The sequence below is a fragment of the Capra hircus genome, chromosome 23 (genome assembly GCF_001704415.2).
Source record: "Capra hircus breed San Clemente chromosome 23, ASM170441v1, whole genome shotgun sequence".
NCBI classification, from domain to species: domain Eukaryota; kingdom Metazoa; phylum Chordata; class Mammalia; order Artiodactyla; family Bovidae; genus Capra; species Capra hircus.
The window spans coordinates 24770288-24794548 of NC_030830.1; the positions used below are offsets into that span (position 1 = coordinate 24770288).

The window sequence follows — 24261 nt, forward strand, 5'->3', positions numbered from 1 at the left end:
GTTAATTTATGTATAGGGTCCAGGTTGAAAAAAGGAAAGGTAATTAACACACTGGATTTCACCTGGTAGGCAGTCTTTCCCAGAGTTAGCCATCTAATTTTCTGAACTCCCATAGTACCTTGCTTATACTTTTAATTATTGAATTAATCATGCTTTATATTAATTACCAAGCTATGTATCTTTTTTTCAATGATAGCACAAGCACCTTAAGAACAAGGATGAGGTCACATGTATCTAAAAGAAATACCTTTACACTAGCTCATTCAGGAAAGGTTTGGGATTTTAATTGGTCACTATGCAAAATATCACCCAATATTATAACTTAATTATTAAAATAGCCAAGACTCTTAATTGGGAGAGCAAGTGTTATTTAATAAATGGTATGAAGTCATTTCACTGTTTGGGGGAAAAACAAAGCTAAGATAAAAAATAAGGATAAATGGATAACTTCCCACCAACATAAATTCTAAATTAGTTAAGGATTAACATACAAATGTAAAATCCTACAAATCAAGAAGAACACACATTAAAAGTGCTATTTGTATCAGAATGAAAGAAGGGAGTCTTATGTGCAAAAGAATGGGGGATGTTACAAAAGAAAAGGTCAGTACATTTGGTTTGATAAAAATTTAAAACATTTCTATGTAAAAGATCACTGAAAAAAGTAGAAAAAACCTGCAGCTTCATATCAGATTATCTTAGTTATTAAAACAATATTTTAAATTATGGGTTAGCGATTATGAGCCCACAAAAGAGTTGAGTATTCAAACATATTTTGGCGGTAACTACTATGTGCCAGGTATTGTTGTAGGTACTGCAATACAAGGGCTTCCTTAGTGGCTAAGTGGTAAAAAGAAACACGCCTGGCAATGCAAGAGAGCCGGGTTTAATCCCTGGGTTAGGAAGATCCCTGAAGAAGGAAATGTAACCCACTTGAGTTTTTTTGCTTGGGAAATCCCATGGACAGAGGAACTTGGCGGGCTACAGTCCATGGGGTTGAAAAGAGTTGGTCATGACTTAGGGACTAAACAACAACAGTAACTGGAATACAGCAGAAAACCAAGATGTTCTCCTGAAGCTTGCATGCAACTGGGGCTTAAGTAACTATGAACAATACACAATGTTTCAGTGATGGTAAGTAAGTTCTTTGGAGAAAGCAGAGCTGTGTAAAGGGTGGAGAGAGTGTCAGTGATAGGGCCCTGTCTTTTCCTATTTCCAGGATTAGTTTGCTGAAGCAGGCATTCTGGGTAGGTGTCACCTAGTTCCTCCTTGTCTTTGTCATCCAGGAGACACTGTTTCTAGAAAGATCCCCACACCCTGCCTGCTCCACCATCCCTGCTTAACACAGATGCTCGCAAATAGGTCTTAGCTCTGCCTGGTGTTCCAACTTGCTGATCAATGATTTCTTTCAAGATAACTCTGGTGGTGTTGCAAATACATATAAGGTGACACATAAGATTTGCAGACACTGCACATTCCCTGAAGTTCAGAGAAGTGCTGACAGGCTGTAAAGGAAAAAACAAATTGCATTCTCTTCTCGCTGAGCCAGGAAAGTTTTTGCTTGTGTTTTATTTGTTTGGGGGTTTTTGTTTTGGCTTATTTGGGGCTGTAGGTTCTGAGGTAAAAATGAGGTTGTGTTCTGGATAGTTTCCAAATCTTTATTTTTATCTCCCCTCATTTGCCCCCATACGCCCATAGGCAGATTTTCTTCATTTGCAGAATGGGAATAAGTGATTTGTTTATCTCAAAGATGAAAACCAGAAATAAAGGCTGAACACCTTGGGGACTATGGTAGAAAGAGGTGTGATTTGGTGAAACTTGCATTGACCTGGGAGTTGAGTTGGTGGCACAGAGCCTGGCTTGCACCTAAAACATTACATTGGTATCAGCTGAGAGTCTTTCAAATGTACGGACAAGAAGTCTTTTTAATGATACTGTTGGCATTCTTTTTTGCTTGATTGGATCAAAATGATAGGAATGGAAGGATAAAGATGTTGGGAAGTGGGCCACCTCCTCTGTCTCATGCAATTATTGCCTAGGAAGCCCGTGGAATGGAATTATACTACCATTGTGTCTGCAATGAAAATAGAGAGCTAAAATTCTTATAGCAGCATACATATTACCATGGATTCTCTGACAATTTGAAATCGTGGAGATAGTTGACTCTTTTGCTTCCCAAGGTGCTGTCAGACATGTGAGGGTCCATTACTGTTTTAGGCCTTTAGTATTTAGTCATTGTTTGTAATAGGCATGAATTATAGATAACATTTTATATAATTTCAAGATACCTTTATTATAGTAAGGTAAAATTTTGGGCAGAGAGAAGCTTAGGTCTTTTAAAAGTTAATGCTTAGCATTGAGAACTGTTTAAAAGGTACCACATTGAATGAAGGGCTTCCCAGGTGGCGCTAGTGGTAAAGAACTTGCCTGCCAATGCAGGAAACGTAAGAGACATGGATTTGGTCCCTGGGTTGGGAAGATCCCCTGGAGGAGGGCATGGCAACCCACTCCAGTATTCTTGTCTGGAGAATCCCATGGACAGAGATGCCTGGTAGGCTACAGTCCATAGAGTTGAAAAGAGTTGGACACAATTGAAGCGACTTAGCACACATAGCACATTTTATAAATATATATGTGTATATAAATATATATATATACACACACTTGTATATATAGGGCTTCCCTGGTGGCTCAGAGGTTAAAGCGTCTGCCTGGAATGTGGGAGACCTGGGTTCGATCCCTGGGTTGGGAAGATCCCCTGGAGAAGGAAATGGCAACCCACTGTAATACTCCTTCCTGGAGAATCCCATGGAGGGAGGAGCCTGGTAGGCTACAGTCCATGGGGTTGCAAAGAGTCAGACACAACTGAGTGACTTCACTCATACTCACTGTATATACAAACACAGTCACACACATATATTCTTTTACAGATACTTTTCCATTCTAGATTATTCTGTTCAGTCGCTCAGTCGTGTCCGACTCTTTGCAACCCCATGGACTGCAGCATGCCAGGCCTCCCTGTCCATCACCAATTCCTGGAGTTTACTCAAACTCATGTCCATTGAGTCGGTGATGCCATCCAACCATCTCATCCTCTGTTGTCCTCTCCTCCTCCCCAATCTTTCCCAGCATCAGTGTCATTTCTAATGAGTCAGCTCTTTGCATCAGGTGGCCAAAGTATTGGAGTTTCAGCTTAAGCATCAGTCCTTCCAATGAATATTCAGGACTGATTTCCTCTGGGATGGACTGGTTGGATCTCCTTGCAGTCCAAGGGACTCTCAAGAGTCTTCTCCAACACCACAGTTCAAAACCATCAATTCTTTGGTGCTCAGCTTTCTTTATAGTACAACTCTCACATCCGTACATGACTACTGGAAAAACCATAGCCTTGACTAAACAGACCTTTGCTGGCAAAGTAATGTCTTTGCTTTTTAATATGATGTCTAGGCTGGTCATAACTTTTCTTCCAAGGAGCAAGTGTCTTTTCATTTCATGGCTGCAGTCACCATCTGCAGTGATTTTGGAGCCCCCCAAAATAAAGTATGTCACAGTTTCCATTGTTTCCCCACCTCTTTGCTATGAAATGATGGGACCGGATGCTATGATCTTAGTTTTCTGAATGTTGAGTTTTAAGCCAAGTTTTTCACTCTCCTCTTTCACTTTCATCAAGAGGCTCTTTAGTTCTTCTTCACTTTCTGCCATAAGGGTGGTGTCATCTGCATATCTGAAGTTATTGATATTTCTCCGGACAATCTTGATTCCAGCTTGTGCTTCATCCAGCCTAGTGTTTCTCATGATGTACTCTCATAAAAGTTAAATAAGCAGGGTGACAATATACAGCCTTGACGTATTCGTTTCCTGATTGGAACCAGTCTAGATTATTACAAGATATTGAATATAGTTCCCTGCGCTATACAGCAGGTGCTTATTGTTTATCTGCTTTAGATATAATAGTGTATATCTTAATTCCTAGCTCTTAATTTACCCCTCTTGAGCTTTTGGCTCCGTTCTGGTGGCACTGAAGGAAGCTCCACCTTAAACAGCTCTAGGCTGAGAAACTCAGTCCGAAGTATCTTTTTTTTAAATAAAGGGATAGGATTTCTCTAGAGTCCTTTCCATCATTGACCTTCTAGAAATCCAAGTCTTTTACTTTTCATATATTTTGTCATAGTGACTCGGGGCTGATTTACGGATAATCTGGTTCACTGTCTCTGGAGTTGTCTTTACCATCTTTCAATCTTTTCCATCTTCTCACCACTTTATTCCACTCCAATTTCCTCCCATCACCCCTCCCCCCTTTCTCTTTGTGGATTGTACAGGAGTGAATTAAAGTATTATGTGAATGTAGAATGTCTAGCCTTATAAGGAGATGTTTCTGTATTTTTACCTCCCTGTGCCTAGCTTCAGTGTGAGATCAGTAGAGTGCTAAATTTCTCTTCTACTTTTTGAGTCTGTGGATGCTTATCCTGTGGGCATGTTTCATACAGCTCACGATGATGCTCAGGTACCACACCTTATTTTCCCCCCATAGTGCTGAGACTGCTTATCACTGTGCCTAATGCCTTGCCATCTTTTAAATTGGGATGACTCACTGACTTATATCTCCTTCGTAGATGCAGAAAATGAAAAGATCCTACTTTTCCGTATCCCCAAGCTTTGTTGGTGGTGAGGTTCAGTACAATCTGGGACTAGTGAGCTGGGGGTCCGTACACCCTTTGGAAAATCTGCTGACTCTTCTAGGAGCACATGTCTCTATTTTCTCTGTCTGAAACACTCCAGGGCACTGTTCTCTGTGGAGGTGCAGTTATTGGTATTATAAACATGCTTCCCCTTCTCTCATCTTCTCTCATCTGCCTCTAACACCTTACCAGAGGACCTTCTAGGCATCTATTTTATAGGAACCGGGGCTTCTCATTAGGTTGGAATCTGGGTGGGAAGAAGTGTGGGGAGAGAGGCCTGCACTTGTCATCTGTATGACCTTGAGCTAATCACCTTCTCCAAGAGGATTCCACTATATTCATAGAGTTACAGTTCCCTGGCTGCACAGGACATTTAGACCTGTTCACTGCCTCTTTCATGAGCCAGATACTGCTTTCTGCGATTTTTCACATCCTTCATTGGAAAACCGCATGACTTCAGTGTGACCATAAATTAACAGGGAACCCAAAGCTCTGAGAGGGAGACTGAGTGGGGTGAAGAGTGTTTCCTTCTCTGGGCTTCTGACAGTCGTGCGCCTGGCTCCTCCCTCAAAGGTTCTGGGTTGTCATCTGAAGTCAGCTGATGTTTTTCCCATGCATGAGCTTTACTGCCTGGGATGCCCTTAGCACAGACGGAAAGGCAACAATAATATCGAAAGAGGCAAAGTAGGAGGATGGATCTGAACACATGGAGAGAGGAGTTTTCCTACAAAACAGAAACACTTGCAGTATGGCCTGTGAAAAATGGCACCAGTTACATAAAGTGAAATGCCACCCAATTAATTCTCTCTGTTCCTATTTATGACTTTTTGTCCAAGACTCGAAATATGTCTGTGCAAATAAAAAATGGAACCAGTCCCATCTGTTAGGTATAACGGGGCTGTGCTGGGGGAATAGGTAAGAAAACATTAGCAGCATGTCATTGGAGAACTCCAGAGGCTGAACACAGAGTCCCTTCAATTACAACTTTGCCCCTTCTGTATTTTCCCCTTTTGGAGTTAGTTGTAGGAAGGTGATTCATTTTATTGAGAGGTTTAAAATTAAATTTAAATTATTTTGAGTTTAAGGAGTTTCTGTTTTGATGGGTCACCCAGACTATCCTGCTTTTAAATAAGGCAAAATAAAATACCAAAATCTCTTTTCCAGGGCAACTTCATCTTTCAATTCTGCGGGAGGTGGTCCAGGGCTCACAGCTGGTTTCCCAAGAGACCGCCACAAGAGGGCGACAACGTCACGGTGGAGAAGGGCCAGCTGCTTCTGTTGGACACCAACACCAGCATCCTCAACTTCCTCCACGTGAAAGGTTCGTGGAGTTTGGAGATGGGGGTGGCATTATTACATACGATCCTGTCATTTTAGAGGCAGGGGTCAGGGGGACATTTTGGATAAGTTCCAGCACCTGGTTGACAATTTATTCTCAGAACAAATTGAGATTTCACTATGAAAGGAAGAAGTGGTCAGAGGGTTCAAAACGAAAGCCTTTTCTTTTGACTCTTAAAAACACAGAGCTTGATTATTTTACTTTTTCAAGTACAAAAGGGTAAACAGTGTTCTCCAAGAATATGCTTCTTTATTCAAGCCCTTTGTATTCATGCTTGTCCCCGGCAGCACCCACAATATAGCAAAAGGCTCTGAAATCAGTTAATGCTGCTGCCTTTGAAATTCCCTGCCAAGAAGGCAGTGCCTTCATGCTTATACCCTGTTGTGGTTTTGACTTCCTGGTCCCGTGGAAAGTCATATAAATAGGCTTCCTTATTGCAAAACCGGCCACATAGCTCTAGGGTCTGGGAATTTGGGAGAGATTGAGAATTCAAATTTTAACTCCTCCACCCCACCACCAAGTGACTATGTCAGTTTTTTCCACCTCCTCATGCATTTGTTTCCTTATCTGTTAAATGAGAATAAAAATCATTGCCTACTTCAGTAGTAGATAATAAGGAATGGTTATCAAAGGGACTCTTGTTCATTGGCAAATGAAAATTACTTGGGAAATGTGATTAGTTATGGAGATCTATAAAACGGCACTAAAGCACCATTCTTTACTATAAATATATTTAACATTTATAGGAGCATTTGTTCTTGTTAAAGTAAGAGGGTGGCTATATGAGGGAGAATAAAATATTTTCCAGGGAATAAGCTGATGGAGTGTGACTACCCATCTCTTAAAGGTGGACTCATTAAGAATTTTACATTCTTTACTCTGGAAGCTGTTTTTTTTCCCCCTCTGGCAGCAAGGAGAAGTTTTCAGGCAAATCACTTAATTAGTACCCTTTAGGAAAAGGGTCTGTGAGCTTGGGTTCCTGACTTGTCTTTGTGGTGTGTGCATGTGTGTAGCCAGTGGCTATGGGGAGTGCTGACTTATTGACAGCTAGCAGCTACCTAAGGACTGGCAGTGACAAAGGAAAATTATAGACTTCAAGTCTCAGCTCAGGGAAAAGATGCTCTTTTCAAGCCTTTAACCAGGACTCTCACCACAGGAGTCAAATTTTGTTGGAGGATGGGATGCCCGTCAGGCACTCTAGGGTCTTTTCCTAACCTTGATACCATCTGGGAGAAGTTTCCAAGCTAAAAGTCGTCAAACTCAGCCCATCTGAGTATCTGGATTTCCTGGTAGTCCCAGGTAAATGTTCCAACAAGGAATGGTATTTGTCCCTAGGGCCAGAGACTAAAGATGGAGAAGAGGCATCAGAGGGAAAGCAGAGAGGAAGAGGAAGGCAGAGGCTGGTGGATGCACAGCCTGACTTCTACTCTTGGAGATTTCAGGATCCAAGTATCCCAGATACTTGCTGCAACCTGTCGTCTTTCAGTAGTGGTTTTCCTAAGTATTCCCGGTTCAATACTTCACTCTCATTATTTAGTATAAGTGACTAGGTTTAGAAGGACAAACCCTCATCCTGTGAAGAGGGAAAGACTGTTATGTGAAGGGTCTCCCCTCTCTCTTAGAAAGTAGGACCATTGGTAGGATTGTGAAGGTAAGCAATGGACACCAGTTTCTGTACAAACAGGAGTTGTTGGCATGGAACAGGGTTGCCTAGAAATTGAGATTTTCATTACAGATTTATGGGTCGTAGCTTCTGGAAAGTATGAAACCTGGGAAAGGATACAGATGAAATTTGGTGCAACAGATGACTTGTGAATACTTACTAAGTGGCCTAGGAAATCTGTATGACACATAAGAAGAAGTGAAGTATAACACTTAATACAAGTAATGTGCATTACTACTAAAGGAAAAGTGGCTAGGCAGCAAGTATAGAAGAGTAAAATGTCCAGTTCTAAAATGTGTTGTAAGGATTTCCCTGATGGTCCAGTGGTTAAGACATCACCTTCCAAAGCAGGGGTATGGGTTCGATCCCTGGCTAGGGAAGATTTCATATGCCTCATGGTCAAAAAACCAAAACATAGAACAGAAACAATATTGTAACAAATTCAATAAAGATGTTAGAAGTGGTCCACATTAAAAAAATCTTAAAAGAAAATAAGATAAAACGTGTTGTAGAAGCAGGATGTGGATGGGAATAATCCGAGTGTCCAGGAGGTAAGATTAGAGTTAGTGGAGAGGTGGTGAAAAGCATGTCTTTGTCCCTGAGACTAGTTTTGCTTGTGTAGATATCAATATATGCACAGACTCAAAGTGAGAGGGACTTCCCCATCTCGCTTGCTAGCCAGTGAATGCATGTTCAGTCACTCAGTCATGTCTGACTCTTTGTGACCCCATGGACTGTAGCCCACCAGGCTTCTCCGTCCATGGGATTCTCCAGGCAAGAAATCCTGGGGTGGGTTGCCATTTCCTCCTCCAGTGGATCTTCCCAACCCAGGGATTGCACCCATGTCTCCTTTGGCTCCTCACTGGCAGGTGGATTGTTTACCACTGAGCCACGTGGGAAGCCAGTGTTGGCAGCGTCCTAGACATCTTTCTTTATCTCATATCCCGTGACCAATCCATCAGTGACTCCTGTTGGCTGAATCTCCAACATGTGTCCCATTGTACCAACCTAGTACTCTTGCCTGGAAAATCCCATGGATGGAGGAGCCTGGAAGGCTGCAGTCCATGGGGTTGCTGAGGGTCGGACACGACTGAGCGACTTCCCTTTCACTTTTCACTTTCATGCATTGGAGAAGGAAATGGCAACCCACTCCAGTGTTCTTGCCTGGAGAATCCCAGGGACAGGGGCACCTGGTGGGCTGCCGTCTATGGGGTCGCATAGAGTCGGACATGACTGAAGCGACTTAGCAGCAGCAGCAGCAGTCCTAATCAACATAACTTTTTGGATGGGACCATCTCAAACAACTTCTTTGTTGCTTTCTATGTTTCTAATTTTTTGGCCTTCTTTAGTAGCAGGACCTAAGTTTTTATTTGGGGCAGCAGTATACCCAGCTAAAATGCTATATTTCCTCATCTCCTTTGTGAGTAGATGGCCTGTGGCTAAAAGCTGGCCAGTGAGATGTAAGGGGAAGCATGGTGCAGGACACCTAGGACATGTCCTAAAGTAGGGCTGACCTAGCAGGAGGTGTGTCCAACTTGTCCCTCCTTCTTCCTCTTCTCTGCTTCCTGGAATGTAAATATGATTGCTACATTTTTATCTGCCATCTTGGACCATGAATTGACACCTTAAGAATGGGGAAATAAAAGAATGGAGACATCCAGGACCATGATGAGTTCTGAGTGGCATACTAGCATGGCACCTGGGGCTGCCCACCTCTGAAGTCACTTTTTATGATAGAAAAATATGCCTTCACGTGTTTAAGTAATTGGTATTTGACTTTTATGCTGTACAGTAAAATAACCCCCAATAACTTATTATCCACATCCTTTAAAATATCTCAGATCTTACTACTTCTTTTTTCAACCTACCTCTACCCCAGTGCCTTCTCATCTCATTAGGAATAAGCTTCACACCGTCATTAAACTTCAAATCCCTTCATTGACCTTGTCTTCCTCATTCACTCTGATCCAGCTCTTCTGTGAATATACCAGGAACACACGTGCCTCAAGGCCTTTGCACATAATGCCCTTTGCCTGGAATATTCTTCCTCCAGATGTTCATGGGACTAGCTCACTCATTTCATTCTCTGTTTGAGAAAGTGTCACCTTATTACAGAGGACTTACTGGCAATCTTTTCTGAAATTATAATAATCCCATTACTCTATCCTTTTCTTTTGCTTCACTTTTCTTCATAGCACTAACCATCACCACATGACATACTATAAGTTTACTTGTTTATATACAGTCCATTTCCTCAAGCTCAAAAAGGCAAAGAATTTCCATCAATTATTTACTGCTGTCTCTTCAGTGTTTAGGACCATGCCTGACCCATGATGAGGGCTCAAAACACATGTACTGATTGTTGAGTGGATGGACAAATGAAATGGTGCAAAATGCAGGTCCTGGATGAAATTTAAGAAGTCTCAGATAAATTTTAAATCCTTGCTTTCTTGAGTATCACTTTTCTCAACTGATTTACTTTTACTGTCCTTAGTTGTGCAAGTGAAATCTATCTATATACATATGTACATATATATATATACATAAATTTAGTATATATATATAAATAGTCACCAGAGATAGGTACATAAATTTACATATAGTCACATACATACACATATATATACATATACACATATATATAAAAAAGTATATCTTCATGAGTTAAAATCCACTGCTAAATTATTTTTCTGTTTCTAAAAGGCATATGAAGAATGCTTTCCCTGGGGAAGAGCTCCAGCTCTCAACTCTGGTTGATATGGCAGAGTTCTAAACCCCTAACATCTTCTCTTGGTCTGTAACAGGACTGAAAGGACTTGAAAGAGAAGAAAAATCCAACAGCGGTTTGCTCTCTGAGTATCTGTTACCATCTCTTTCATACCCGTTCATGACCAGAAAAATAGCTCTGTGACATTTTCTTTGGTCTTTGACACCATCCATGGAATGAGACAAAGCATGAAAGATTTCAAGCCAAAAAATAATGACTTCAAAAGTTTTTAGCAAAGAAGAGATTATAGTGAAAGTACTTTGTAAACCATTTCCCCAGTATTATAAAGAAAATATTCTACATGAAGTATGTATACACTTTGAAGAGATTAGTGCCAAACAGAAGTGAAACCAGCTCACCTGAGAACTACATTTGGAACCACTTAATGAAGATACTTCATCCTCCATATTATTTTTCTGCTCACGGAAACCAGAATCCTAGTATACACAGGGACCAGGCTTCTCCGTCAGGAAAACTAACACTTATACATATTGCCCTTGAGAATTCTGAACTTAGCTGTGCCTTCTGTATAGTTCCATGTATAAAATAGAACTTTTTTTTCCTTTTAAGCATAGCTTATGGTAGAAAGGAGGATTATATAAATTTCTTTGAGGCAGTTGGAAAATGGCCCCCAAAGACTAAGTTTTCAGCATTATTTTTGCACTGTATATACTGACTCCTAAACTTTTTGGGCAAACGACATATTATTTCGTGACCATGATAAAAGCTTTAGCTCTCTCTCTTAATATTTCATGTTAATTAGTGAAAGACCTAGAACTTTTGTCTATTTACCATTTCAATTTCTTCCCTCCATTCCTCCTTCCTTCTTTCCTTTTTTAAAAACTATTTTTTAGGGGGTACTGTTAAACACAAAAGAGAATTAACCCAATCAATTAATACTAATGAGCTAGGATGGAAATAGGCATATTGCCTTGATTTAGTTAATTATATTTTTCGTTCTTTTATGTTAAGATGCCCAACGGCCATAGGCATCGCTGAATTAAAATTTATTATTTTATTCCAAGTAATTATGATGAGCCATAATAACAAAGACGGAACGTTACCCTCTCATCTGCGCTATTATGCATTCTGGGCAAGGATTTGGGGCTTGTGGTCTGTCGCTGGAAAAGCATCTTTATTTTCTGAATGAAGCGATGACTCTGTCCTGGTGGTCAAGCTGCTTGATGTCAAGTGGCCTAGAGCTAATGATTAATAAAGGGTCAATTAGGGGAAGATGAACTTTAGAAACCTCTTGTCCCTTGGTGTTGGGCTATCAAGAGGAAGATGTTCTGTAGTTTCTTATTACGCACAGTGCCGTCACTTTACAAGGCTGGAGCAGAAACTTGTGCTGTTTAATAGTGCACTGGCATCCTTTCATGTGATTTTCTATTTCTTGGTCTAGTGGTGTATACAAAGCAGTTAAATGCCTGGCAGGATTTTGAGCCAGAAAGAACTGAATCTGAATCTGGGCTGTGCTTCTTACTGGCTTCTGTGACCTTGGGCAAGTTGCACAGACTCTGTGAGACTGAAGTTTCTCCTCTTAGAGTAAGACCTGTTTTAATAACAGCAGTAGTGATCGCAAATTGCTGACATTTATTGCTTGCTGTTGTGTTGCCAAACTACACTGGATCACCCAACTCCTGTAGAAGTTTTGGGTACTAAATGAGGGAATGTTTCTAAAACCCTAAGCACAGGGTTTGGGCCAGCGTAAGTATTTGATTCATGTTAGTTGTTTCTTTTGGATTGCAGGGGATAACCAAAGAGATGGCTGGATGTCAGGCCGAGGTTGCAATTTTATTTACAGCTAGCGGTTGCTTCTATATACAAAGCAAACTGAATTACTGAAAGAATTAGCTGGGCAATGAAGACCTCAGATGACTTTTGCCTCTGTTATCTTCAAAAAGCATATGAAAGTGTTTTTTCTTTCTAACAGCAAGGAGAGGGAAGAATACAGAGGTGGAAGTAGCAGTTATTCACTAGGTTGCCTCTGTTCTCCTTGGTATTTTGACTTTGTGGAAGAATATTTTTCTGGTGCAGTTGGGAACGTGGTCTCGGGGGCTCAGATGGTAAAGATTCTGCTGGCAGTACAGGTGACTTGTGTTCGATCCCTGGGTCGGGAAGATCCCCTGGAGAAGGAAATGGCAACCCACTTCAGTATTCTTGCCTGGAGAATTCTGTGGACAGAGTAGTCTGGCAGGCTACAGTACATGGGGTCACAAAGGGTCTGACATGGCTGAGCATGTACACCAGTGGTGGATTCATGTCAATGTATGGCAAAACCAATGCAGTATTGTAAAGTAAAATAAAGTAAAAAAAAAAAAAAAGATTTTCATTTTCTCTTCACGTTCACAGTTTTGAGGACATGCAGATGATTTTAGTCTGTTATACTGGGGATTTCTACAGTGTAGCAATGCATATTCTTGGTTTATTGAGATGAAGCATCTTCTCTTGGCCCATTACCAGGTTCACTGTAGAGTTTCTTTTTTAAAAAAATAAAAAACAATTTTATTGAGATACAGATGACATAATGTAAATTTCAGGTGTACAGAATAATGATTTGATATTTGTATTATTGCAAAATGACCACTACAATAGTCACCACAGATAGGTATAAATATTTTTCTTGTGTGATGGAAACTTTTAAGATCCATTCTCCTAGCTATTATACTTTCAAATATGCAGTACAATATTACTAGCATATAACAAAGCAGAGACATTACTTTGCTGATAAAGATTTGTATAATCAAAACCATGGTTTTTCCAGTAGTTATGTACAGATGTGAGAGTTGGGTCACAAAGAAAACTGAGCACCAAAGAACTGATGCTTTTGAACTGTGGTATTGGAGAAGACTCTTGAGAGTTCCTTGGTCTGCAAGGATATCAAACCAGTCAATCCTAAAGGAAATCAACCCTGAATGTTCATTGGAAGGAGTGATGCTTAAGCTGAAACTCCAATACTTTGGCCACCTGATGAGAAGAACTGACTCACTGGAAAAAATCCTGATGCTGAGAAAGATGAAGGCAGGAGGAGAAGGGGATGGTAGACAATGAGATGGTTGGATGGTATCACCAACTTGATGGACATGAGTTTGAGTAAACTCCAGGAGTTGGTGATGGACAGGGTGGCCAGGTGCGCTGCAGTCCATGGGGTTGCAAAGAGTCAGACACGACTGACTGAACTGAACTGAACTGATGTGCTTCAATTTTGGTTAAAGACACTTGTGACTAATGAAAGCCAAAAAAATTAAAAAAATTTTTTTTGAATTGATAATGAAATGAAGAAAGTGTTTTAATTAATTATATCCAAAACATTGCCTCGACTTTTACTGTCTCAAGTTCCTTTTTGCCCTGACTGCATGCATTAGCTATTTGATTGCATAACACATGCCTAGAGAACTTTCTTCATGTGAACAGTTTATAAACTATGTCAGTATGTGCATAGTAGTTCATTCTTTCCACCTGAAGTTTTCATGGCCAACATTGATGATCCTGATGCTGGGAAAAATTGAAGGCAGGAGGAGAAGCGGGTGATAGAGGATGAGATGGTTGGATGGCATCGCCGACTCAATGATCATGAGTTTGAGCAAGCCCTGGAAGTTGGTGATGGATGGACAGGGAGGCCTGGCGTGCTGCCGTCCATGGGGTTGCAAAGAGTTGGACATGACTGAGCAGCTGAACTGACTGACTGATTATTAACTGTAGTCACCATGCTGTACATCACATCCCCATGCCTTATTCATTTTATAACTGAAGTGTATACCTTTTGACCCCTTTCATTGATTTCACCTACCCCTCAACTGCCCACCTCAGGCTAACATCAATCTGGTCTTGATATCTGTGAGCTCAGATTTGTCTGCTTTTGTTTGTTTGTTTTTTAGATTCCTCTGTAAGTGAGATCATATGGTATTTATCTTTCTTTGACTTATTTCACTTAGCTTTATGCTCTCAAGTTTCATTCATGTGGTTGCAAATGGAAATATTTCATTTTATTACATTTTATCACTAAACAATATTTCATTGTCTCTCTCTCTATGTATATATACATGCAATATCACATTTTAATTATCCATTCATATATTAATAGGCATTTAGGTTGTTGCCACGCCTTGGCTATTGTAAATAATGCTGCAATGAACATAGAGGTGTATATATCTTTTTGAAGTGGTGTTTTTGTTTTCTTCAGCTAAATACCCAGAAGTGGAATTGCTGGATTATATAGTAGTTCTATTTTCAATTTTTTAAGGAACTTCCATATTGTTTTCCACAGTGGCTGCATCAACTTATATACCCACCAGCAGGGAACAAGTGTTTTCTTTTCTCCAAATCCTTGCCAAGCCTTGTTATTTGTTGTCTTTTTGAGAATAGCCACTCTGGCAGGTGTGATATGGTATTTCCTTGTGGTTTTCATTTGCATTTCCAGTTTTATGCCGATATTGAGTATCTTTTCGTGTACCTGTTGACTCTCTGTGTCTCCTATTGTTTTTTCATCCTCATCAAGATTTGAAGATTTCAGACCGAGGTATTGAGAGCTGTAGCCAGCACAGCCTTTTTATCCCAGGGTTTTAAACTTGGTTTCTTTTTGTTAGAACCAAACTAGGCTCAGTTTCAGTAGATGCATGCTTCACAAAATGCTTTACAATGGAGCAATCTGGAAATGTTATGAAACAGGGCTTCCTGGGACATCTGTGTGGTGTCTCTGTGCATCAGGACCGTGGGAGTCATTGGGCACCTTACCCCATACCTGCAGTTTTAAGACTTCATTACAGCAGCTTGGATTCAAAGGAAATCCATATGAAGGCATTTGATACAAATAAAATATGCTACATTAATGTTTTTTCTTTCTTTCCTAACTATAATGTCGTGGTCAACATGGGAGGGCTTTGTGGGCTGATACAATTTGTTTCAAAGGGATACATTTGAAATAACATGTACCAATTGGCTGCAAAAGGAGAACTGAGAGAACTGACTTTCTTGCAGCTGAAAGGTAGCTACCCTTCAAGGCAGGAAACGGGATGACTATGTACAGATGGTACAACATGGTTGTCTGGGGTTCGGTCAGCAAACTAGGGGCCTGAGTTCAAATGTGAGGCAGTCCCCTGACTCTCCTGGGGCTTTGGGTAAAGTTCTGGGCCTCAGATCTGTGTATAAAATGAAAATGATGGTGATTCCCTCCCGTTGCAGGAGGAGAGTGGCTTGTATAAATCTGTGTTGGCTGTTAATGTTGCTCATTCATAGCCCCCAGTGGGAAGTGTGGTTAGAAAACATTTTCCCCATAGTTTCAAGCATGCTTCTCAGAAGGGCCTGGGCTACACAGTGACCTTAAAAGGGGAAGTCAGGTGAAGTCAGCAATGGAAAATACTCACCTAAATTCTGGGAAATCCATCCTTAACTCCCCTAATTTTGTGCATTTCCATGTGTCAGTCTTTTCCTGGCATCAAGCTGGTATTACTTATTTTATGAGGGGACCTTGCTTGTATCCAAAGATAAGTGGGCTAGGGATAGAATTTTTAATAGGCTGAGAACTTAATATCGTTCATATATATATATCATGTAACTTTTTATGAATTAGTTTTATATAAATTCTTTAAAAGCTTAATATTAGGGTCTGTTGTTACTGCCCTTTACCTTTTGAGAAGGTGCAATCTAGGCAGGTACACTTAAGAAAAAAAGGATCCAGGTCCGTTTTTGCTCAGTATTGCCTGGACTGTTATATCTTCATGTATGTAGTTGTCGTTCAGTCACTCAGTCGTGTCTGACTCTTTGCGACCCCATGAACTGTAGCACGCAAGGCTTCTCTCTCCATCACCATCTCCAGAGCTTGCTCAAACTCATGTCCACTGAGTTGGTGATGCTGTCTAACCATTTCATCCTCTGTTGTCCCCTTCTCCTCCTGCCTTCAATGTTTCCCAGCATCAGGATTTTTTCTAACGAGTCAGTTCTTTGCATCAGGTGGCCAAAGTATTGGAGCTTCAGCTTCAGTATCAGTCGTTCCAATGACTATTCAGGGTTGATTTCCTTGAGGATTGACTTATTTTGATCTCCTTGCATGCCCAAGGGACTCTCAAAAGTTTTATCCAACACCACAGTTTGAAAATATCAATTCTTTAGCACTCAGCCTTCTTTATGGTCCAACTCTCACATCTGTACATGACTACTGGAAAAAATGATAGCTTTTACTATGTGGACCTTTGTTGGCAAAGTAATGTCTCTGCTTTTTAATATGCTGTCTAGGTTTATCATAGCTTTTCTTCCAAGGAGCAAGTATGTAGTAGGTACATGCTGCTGCTGCTGCTAAGTTGCTTCAGTCATGTCAGACTCTGTGCAGCCCCATAGACAGGAGCCCACCAGGCTCCCCTATCCCTGGGATTCTCCAGGCAAGAAAACTGGAGTGGGTTGCCATTTCCTTCTCCAATGCATGAAAGTGAAAGGTAAAAGAGAAGTCACTCAGTAGTGTCTGACTCTTAGTACATAGTAGGTACTCAAATAATTGTTGAATGACTGAATTTCTGACCTGAAGAGTCAGATTCATGTTGGCTATGAATTTTTCTGTAATGAGAGCCCTTCCTGGTATCCTCAGATGTTAGTGGGTTAGTCCAGACAGTGACCAATTTCATTTACTACTTGTGTATCAGGAGATCAGAGACAAAGGCTTTTTCATGTGGGGGACACTTGGCTCTGAAACCCCTTATTTCTCCCAATCAGACATGACTTACTTTATTTACCTCCAGAGAACAGTCCCAGACATACTTGATTAGCCTTAAATGAAAGATAAGCCGTTGCTGTGAGAAAGGACATGCTTTCAGTAGATGGGCAGACAGACAGATGGATAGATATTAAACAATTTACAGTTTGTGTCTTGACAACTTGGATATTGTAACATGAAAAATGCTATTGAAAGGGACCAGTCCCTTCCCAGCACAGAAGCTACAATATTTTCAGTAACAAAAGATGAATATTTCAATCGTCCTTCCTTAAGACCCTTCACGGACTTTCTAATAGCCTTTTACGTTAGGTTTGAACTCCTTGATATGGTTTGCAGAGTCCTTCGGGACTTGGTCTCTCCTTACCTTCTCTGCCTCATTTGTTGATTAATGATTCTTGCATCCTGTTTGTCCATACTGGGAGTGAAGTTGAAAATCAGGAATGCTTATATATCTAGAATTTTTGTGCAGGTTAAATTATACCGAAGGCAGCTTTTCATTACTATCATTTCCCGTGTACTGTAATATTCCTGGGGGTCAAGGAAAGGCAGGATGTACTCTCATTTTCTAAATAAATACTATGAGGAAATGACTGTTATCATTCACTTATAAAATTATCATGTTGTAGGTGAATCATTGTTTATAATATTCAGAGAATAATTATATTTGGAACCTTTTATTTAAAAAATAATGATTTTTAAAAATCAAACAATTATTGTTTTACAATGCTATGTTGGTTTCTGCCATACAAAAAAAAAAAATCAGTCATAAATAACTATATGTGTCCCCTCCTTCTGAAACCTCGCTCCCCAGCCCCCAACCTTTTAAATAAACAGATTGCTGAGAGAAATATATCAGGTTTCATGACTGGTTAAAAAAAAGGTGATTGGGTCAGTGCTAACTAAATTTTGATACAGAGAAGGAAGGAGATTATTTCAATGAATGAGTAACTTGGTAGCTACGGAGATTTTTGCCTGCCTGGAAAAGACAATTTTTCTTCCCCTGTTTCCTCCTTTCTTTCTGAGGTCTTAAGTGACCTTTTAGAAACCCAGCTAAGGGCCTTCAGAATTCAAATATCAGAAACTTTGTTGGTAAAAGAAAATTTTGATTTTCTGGAGGAAGAATGGAAATCAAGGTTTAGTTAAGCAGCAATTGATTACAGTAGCTATAAACAAAGGTACTTATTTACATCTGAATATTTTGAACTTTAGATATTTCTCTTCCATAATATGTTTACCCTTTGTAACTAGTATAGAATTAATTAATAAAGAAGATAACTTCATGATTTTTAAGTTTTATAGAAACAGTAAGATGTTGAGTCATCATCTTTTTAGGTTATCTGTGAAGTTGACCAGTTCACTAAAACCAGGGTATTAACTCGGAGCAATGAAACTTCATTGTGATCTTCTGGAAGTACTGACTATATTTTTTACAATTTTATCATGGCATCTAGAAGGACTGGGAAATAATAGCAAATGATTATTGGTTGGTTGAATGACAAAGTGAATTAATCTGCAATTCCAGTCTTGTATTTCTCAACCTGTTTTAGACAACAGACACATAGAACAAGCTTAATTAACCTAGAACAGTGATTCTCCAAGTGTGTTCCCTGGTCAGCAGCAAGAACATCATCTGGGAACTCGCTAGAGATGCATATTTGGGGACCCCATAGCAAATGTACTCTGGGGGTGGGGTAACACCACCAATCTGTATTTTAAGACCTCTGGGTGATTCTGTACACTCCCTGATAGCTCAGTTGGTAAAGAATCCACCTGCAATGCAGGAGACCCCAGTTAGATTCCTGGGTCGGGAAGATCCACTGGAGAAAGGATAAGCCACCCACTCCAGTATTCTTGGGCTTCCCTTGTGGCTCAGCTGCTAAAGAATCTGCCTGTAAGAAGGAAGACCTGGGTTCAGTCCCTGGGTTGGGAATATCCCCTGCAGAAGGGAAAGATTACCCACTCCAGTATTCTGGCCTAGAGAGTTCCATGGACTGTATAGTCCAAGGGGTCGCAAAGAGTTGGATACGACTGAGCAACTTTCACTTCACTTCACTTTAAGTTGAGAACTACTAGCCTGAAACAACTTGATGCCTGCTGATGCAGGAGATGCAAGAGACTCGACTTTGATCTCTAGGTCAGAAAGATCTCTGGAGTAGGAACTGGCAACCCATTCCAATGTTCTTTTTTGGAAAGAAAGAATCCCATGGACAGAGGAGCCTGTCAGGCTACAGTCCATGAGGTTGCAAAGAGTCGGACACAACTGAGTGTGAGCATAAAATAAAGCCTAAAACAACAGAGGAAGCTGTATAGGATTGTCAGGACTGGAAACCAATTAACCTGGTCCAGCTACTCTTTTCCCAAAGGCTATGCAACCCTTTGCAAAGGGCAATGGAAATCTTGCTGGCTGCATTGGATGTGCCTGTCTTGAACGTGGAATTTTAGTTAGATGCACTTGTCTCTCCTACCAGGGAAATCTGAGCTGATGAAAATGATTCTCCCAACTGCTATTGTTTCGTGGCTCTGTGTCAGTGATTTTATTTCCGATATGTTTTCTCCTCCATATTGCCCATTTGACTAGCAGTGCCAGGCTAATTAAGGAATTAGTATGTGGCACCCATTCGAGGAGGTGTGTGATTCTCTTTCTGCATCCTGAGAACATTTTTGCAAACACTTTCTGGTTCATATTTTCTTTTTTTAATCAGGCAGAGACATTACAATTAAAATACCGTTAAAGTGATTCTGGCAAGTATTGCAATAAGCATGTTTTTTAATTAAAGGAAGAACAGGGTGATGCATAAGCAGCCTCAGCTAAAGGGGAGAATTTCCTCCGATATCTATTTTAATTGAAATGAAAAAGACTCTGGAAAAGCAGCAGCAGCCTGTGTGTGTGTGTGTATGTGTGTGTGTGTGTTGTGTGTGACTCCCAGGTTGCCAGGTTGAGGTGTTCTGTGCTTGATTAATTAGTAGCCAGCCAGAGAGTCCATTGCCTTTGCCCCCAATCCTTAAAGCCTGATTTATGCCTCACCTCCCCCATGAATATGTGAGAGCCCCGGCATCTATTTCCTGAGCTGCTAGTGGATAGGATTATGGAGCGTGCACTGAGCTCTTGGGGGCTCTCGTTTGCCAGCCAAATTGATTTTCCGCCTCTCTGGCCGGGGACAAGCCCACCTCGAAGGCTTCCAGGCTCTGCTACAGTGGATCAGGCACAAGCCTAATCCGGATCTCACCAACAAAGGAAGCTGTGTGCATCCCCATCAGAATGCAAGCTCTGGGCTGTGGATGCCTTCCCTGAATGCTGGCCTTCTCTTCTTCCTCACCTTCTCCTGACACCTACCTGCATAGCAACAGAGTTCTGAAGGGCACAGTAGGGTGCAGCCGAGTACCCCAGCTCTGCCCCATCACGTCACTCAGCCCACCCTCCTTATCCAGGGAGAGCATGACCCATCCATCCTGAATGTACGATCATCTCTAACTCTCCAGGGGAAGAGAATTCTATAGGCTCCCCCTGTGGAATAACTGGAAAGGTAACAATACAGGATGCTAACATTTTTAAGGAATTATTCAGAGTTGATGCAAAAAACTGAATGGAGGCTCATCTATGTGGATAAGCAAACTGGATAATTTACATCTGAAAATTTAGGTAGTTCAAGCTTTGAGTACATGAATAATCTAGTTTGGTGACACAGATTGCTCTAGTGAATTGGGGATTGTCAGATTTCTCCCTGCATCTTGCCTCCATACATCTCTGGGTTTCTTTCTGCTTAAAATGGGAGTCATTCTCCCCAAGTTCATTCATTACCTGGCACATGTGTCCTAACCAAGTGTACTCTTTCTCTGCACCCTTTGCCCTCAGATCCTCCTCAAAATGACACTAAGTTTGCCATTACCATCTGCCACCTTCCTAGTTCTTAAAGCTCTTCCAGGAACCCATCCCAACCTGTTGATTCCTCTCCAGTTCACTTGTTTCACTGACTCACCCGAAAGATCATTCTACTTCCTCTCTTTAGACTGGTCTGTAAATGCTAGTTTGTAGTCTTGTCTCTCTTCTGCTCTCACTCTACATGTCTGCCTAGGGAGACCTCATTCTCTTCTGTAACTTCAACTCCTATTTATCTCATAAGTATTTAGTGACTGCTTTCCAAGCTTCCCGTATGACAGGCACTGTTCTAGGTACAGGGGCTGCAGCTGCGAATTAAATACACCCAAATTCTCGTTCTCTTGGAGTTTATATCCATAAGGAAAACAGTCGTATTGTATTTTGCGTTAGATTTTCTGAGCTGCATGGAGAACGATGCAGCAGGGGAGGAGGATCAGGGGCTGGGCGGTGGTTTGTGATGGTTGGGGGATTTGCACACAGTGAGGGCAGAGGCTGTGCTTCAGGGGAGCAAGGGTGGGAGTGGCAGAAGACTGTGAGCTGGGGGGAGGAGATGGGGGAGAGGGGACCGGAGAGGGCCAGCCCTGCTGGGTTTGGTGGGCTTTGACTCTGTGTGTGGTGGGAGCTGTTGGAGAATTCCCAGCAGAGAGGTGATGTGATGAAGTTTCCATTAAAAATCACATTGTTGTTTCGAGAGTAGACCCTAGGGTTGGGGCAGGGGCAGAGCAAAGAGCTGAGTTACAAGGCTTTATGGTTACTTGGAGATGAGATGTCACTTAGATCCCAGTAATGGACGTGCCGGATCACAGGGATATTAAGGAAGGAAGAATGCACAAGATTTCTTGGAGCCTTTGTTATGGTGTGTGAGAGAGTAAATGTTGCCTCCAGGACTTTCAAACTGAGCAATTGCAGGGATGGAGTTGCCATTTATGGAAATGGGGCAAGACAAGGAGCTCACTTTTTGCATGTTCTAAGTCAAGAAAACTTTGAGACATCCATATAGAGATACCAAGAAACAGATGGGTCTACGAATCTTGAACTGAGGGCAGAAGTGGGCCTTGGGAGTCATCTGGGAGTCATCGGCGATGAGTGTACGATGGCGTTTGAAACTTTAAGACAAGGTGAGAAAAGCAAGGCCATGTTCATAGAATGATTGGAAAAGTGATCAAGGGACTGAGTCTTGTGACATTTCAAGGGTCAGTGGTTGGGACAGTCAGGAGGAATCAGGCAGAGGAGGCCAGGAGGAGAGGCTGGGATTGGGGAGGGATCCAGGAGAGCACAGAACTGGGCGGCTGGGGGATGGAGCAGCAAGGAAGGACTGAGCAAGCATGTCAGATGCCATGGGTGCTCAGCAAAGGTGAGTGCTGAGCACTCAGCCTTGGATTCAGCTGTGTGATTGCCACTTGTGACCTCGATAGGATCAGGTTTGGTGGAATGGCCAAGCAAAGCCCTACTGGGGAGGGTTCCAAGGAGACTGCAGGAAAAGAATTGGGATAGAAGCCAGTTCTTTTTCGGTGCCATGTGGGATCCTAGTTCCCTACATGTTAGTCACTCAGTCGTATCTGACTCTTTGTGACGCCATTGACTGTAGCCCACCAGGCTCCTCTGTCCATGGCATTCTCTAGGCAAGAATACTTTCCCTTCTCCAGGGGATCTTCCTGACCAAGGGATTGAATCCAAGTCTTCTGCACTGCAGGCAGATTCTTTACCATTTGAGCCACCAGGGAAGCCCCCTAGTCCCCCAACCAGGAATTGAACAGGCATCTCCATCCAGTGAAATCTCAAGTCTTAACCACTGGACTGCCAAGGAAGTCCCTTGATGAGTATATTCTTGTATGGTATAATATTTATACTCTAAGTGTTTTCTGTAATGGGGAAAATAGCTACAACTGTGTATTTGTTTTTCTTTAAAACACACTCATGCACACCAAATCATTTTGTGGTTATTACAGAGGATGACTAATTGTGGGGTTAGCCCAAAGTAGGTTTTGATGTACTTTGCAAACATTCCCTAGCTGCTAAAAGTCTCTTTTACTTCCCTTTAAAAGAAATAAAAGAGACGTTTAATGGAAACAAATGATTACATGTAAAAAGTTGTGTTCATTTGTTTATTTTGGAGGGGAAGTAACAATAATGATGGTTGATTGATTTTTATAAAATTACCCAAGGTCACTCGTGGGACGTACTCAGCTTTCATGAACAATCATAACAAGCAGTGTCAGGGTCAGAGCCAAAGGCTGATTTCAGCCCTGCTCTTTATTTCAGCTTTCAGAAAGGGGTCAAGCTCTATAAAGCGGAGAAATAAAGTCCTCCCACTTCCCTCCCATATTCAAGTAACTCTTCTTTAAAGCAGCTCGGTATATATTGGTCTTAAGCTAATAAAGTGTGCAATGAAACACTTGGGGCCTTGGCACACAGGTAGATTGAATATAAACCTCCTGTTCTTTCACACCAAGAAGCTTTTACCTTGGTTATCACATACAATTATTTCAACCAAAATTAGCTGAATTCCACAACAAATGTGTGTTCAGTCATGTCTGACTCTTAGTCTTCCACGCTCCTCTGCCCATGGAATTTTCCAGGCAAGAATACTGGCATGGAGTGTCATTTCCTACTCCAGGGGATCTACCTGACCCGGGGAGCAAACCCAGTCTCTTGCGTCTCCTGCGTTGGCAGACAGATTCTTTACCACTAACACTACTTGGGAAGTCCCAAATTTCATAACAAACTTTCTTCCGTATTTACCTAGATTTCCTTATACATACTTGCCACTGATAAAGTAAAGAAGGAAGGCTTTTCTGCAGGGAATCACATTAACTAATTACTCCTACTTATAGTACTCTTGCCAATGCAAATGATTTTTGGGGGGCTGAGCTTTTCTCCCTCTATTAGTGTTATTATTAGGTCTCATCAGTAAATGACTTTTTCAAATTTCTACCAATTTAATATTTTACTTGATAGTACAAGGGGCACATCCCCGATTTATAAACTTACCCACTAATCCTTGTAATCTGCCTCAAATCCTTTTCAGAATGAAGTGAGGTATATCTACATTAATAAAATTAAAATAAGCCTCCTATAAACAAGCCATAGGCAAACTTGCCTAAATAAGTAACATTTTTTTTCTTAAAAGTAACTATGATAAATAATGAAATTAATAAAATAATTAATGGAAAGTATTTCCTAATTAATGAACAAGCTACCTGGTAGGGTTTGCAAAGTGGATAGAACGTGAG

At 41.2% G+C, this 24261-nt stretch overlaps 1 protein-coding gene across 1 annotated transcript in view; it reads left to right on the forward strand.

The window, feature by feature from the left end:
* The window catches only part of PKHD1 (polycystic kidney and hepatic disease 1 (autosomal recessive)), a 450125-nt gene that overhangs the window by 124993 nt on the left and 300871 nt on the right, over positions 1 to 24261 (forward strand). Inside the window, exon 36 of the mRNA XM_018039183.1 lies at positions 5844 to 6000. Within this exon, the coding sequence (XP_017894672.1) occupies positions 5844 to 6000 (157 nt within the window). The remainder of the gene's footprint in view (positions 1 to 5843; positions 6001 to 24261) is intronic.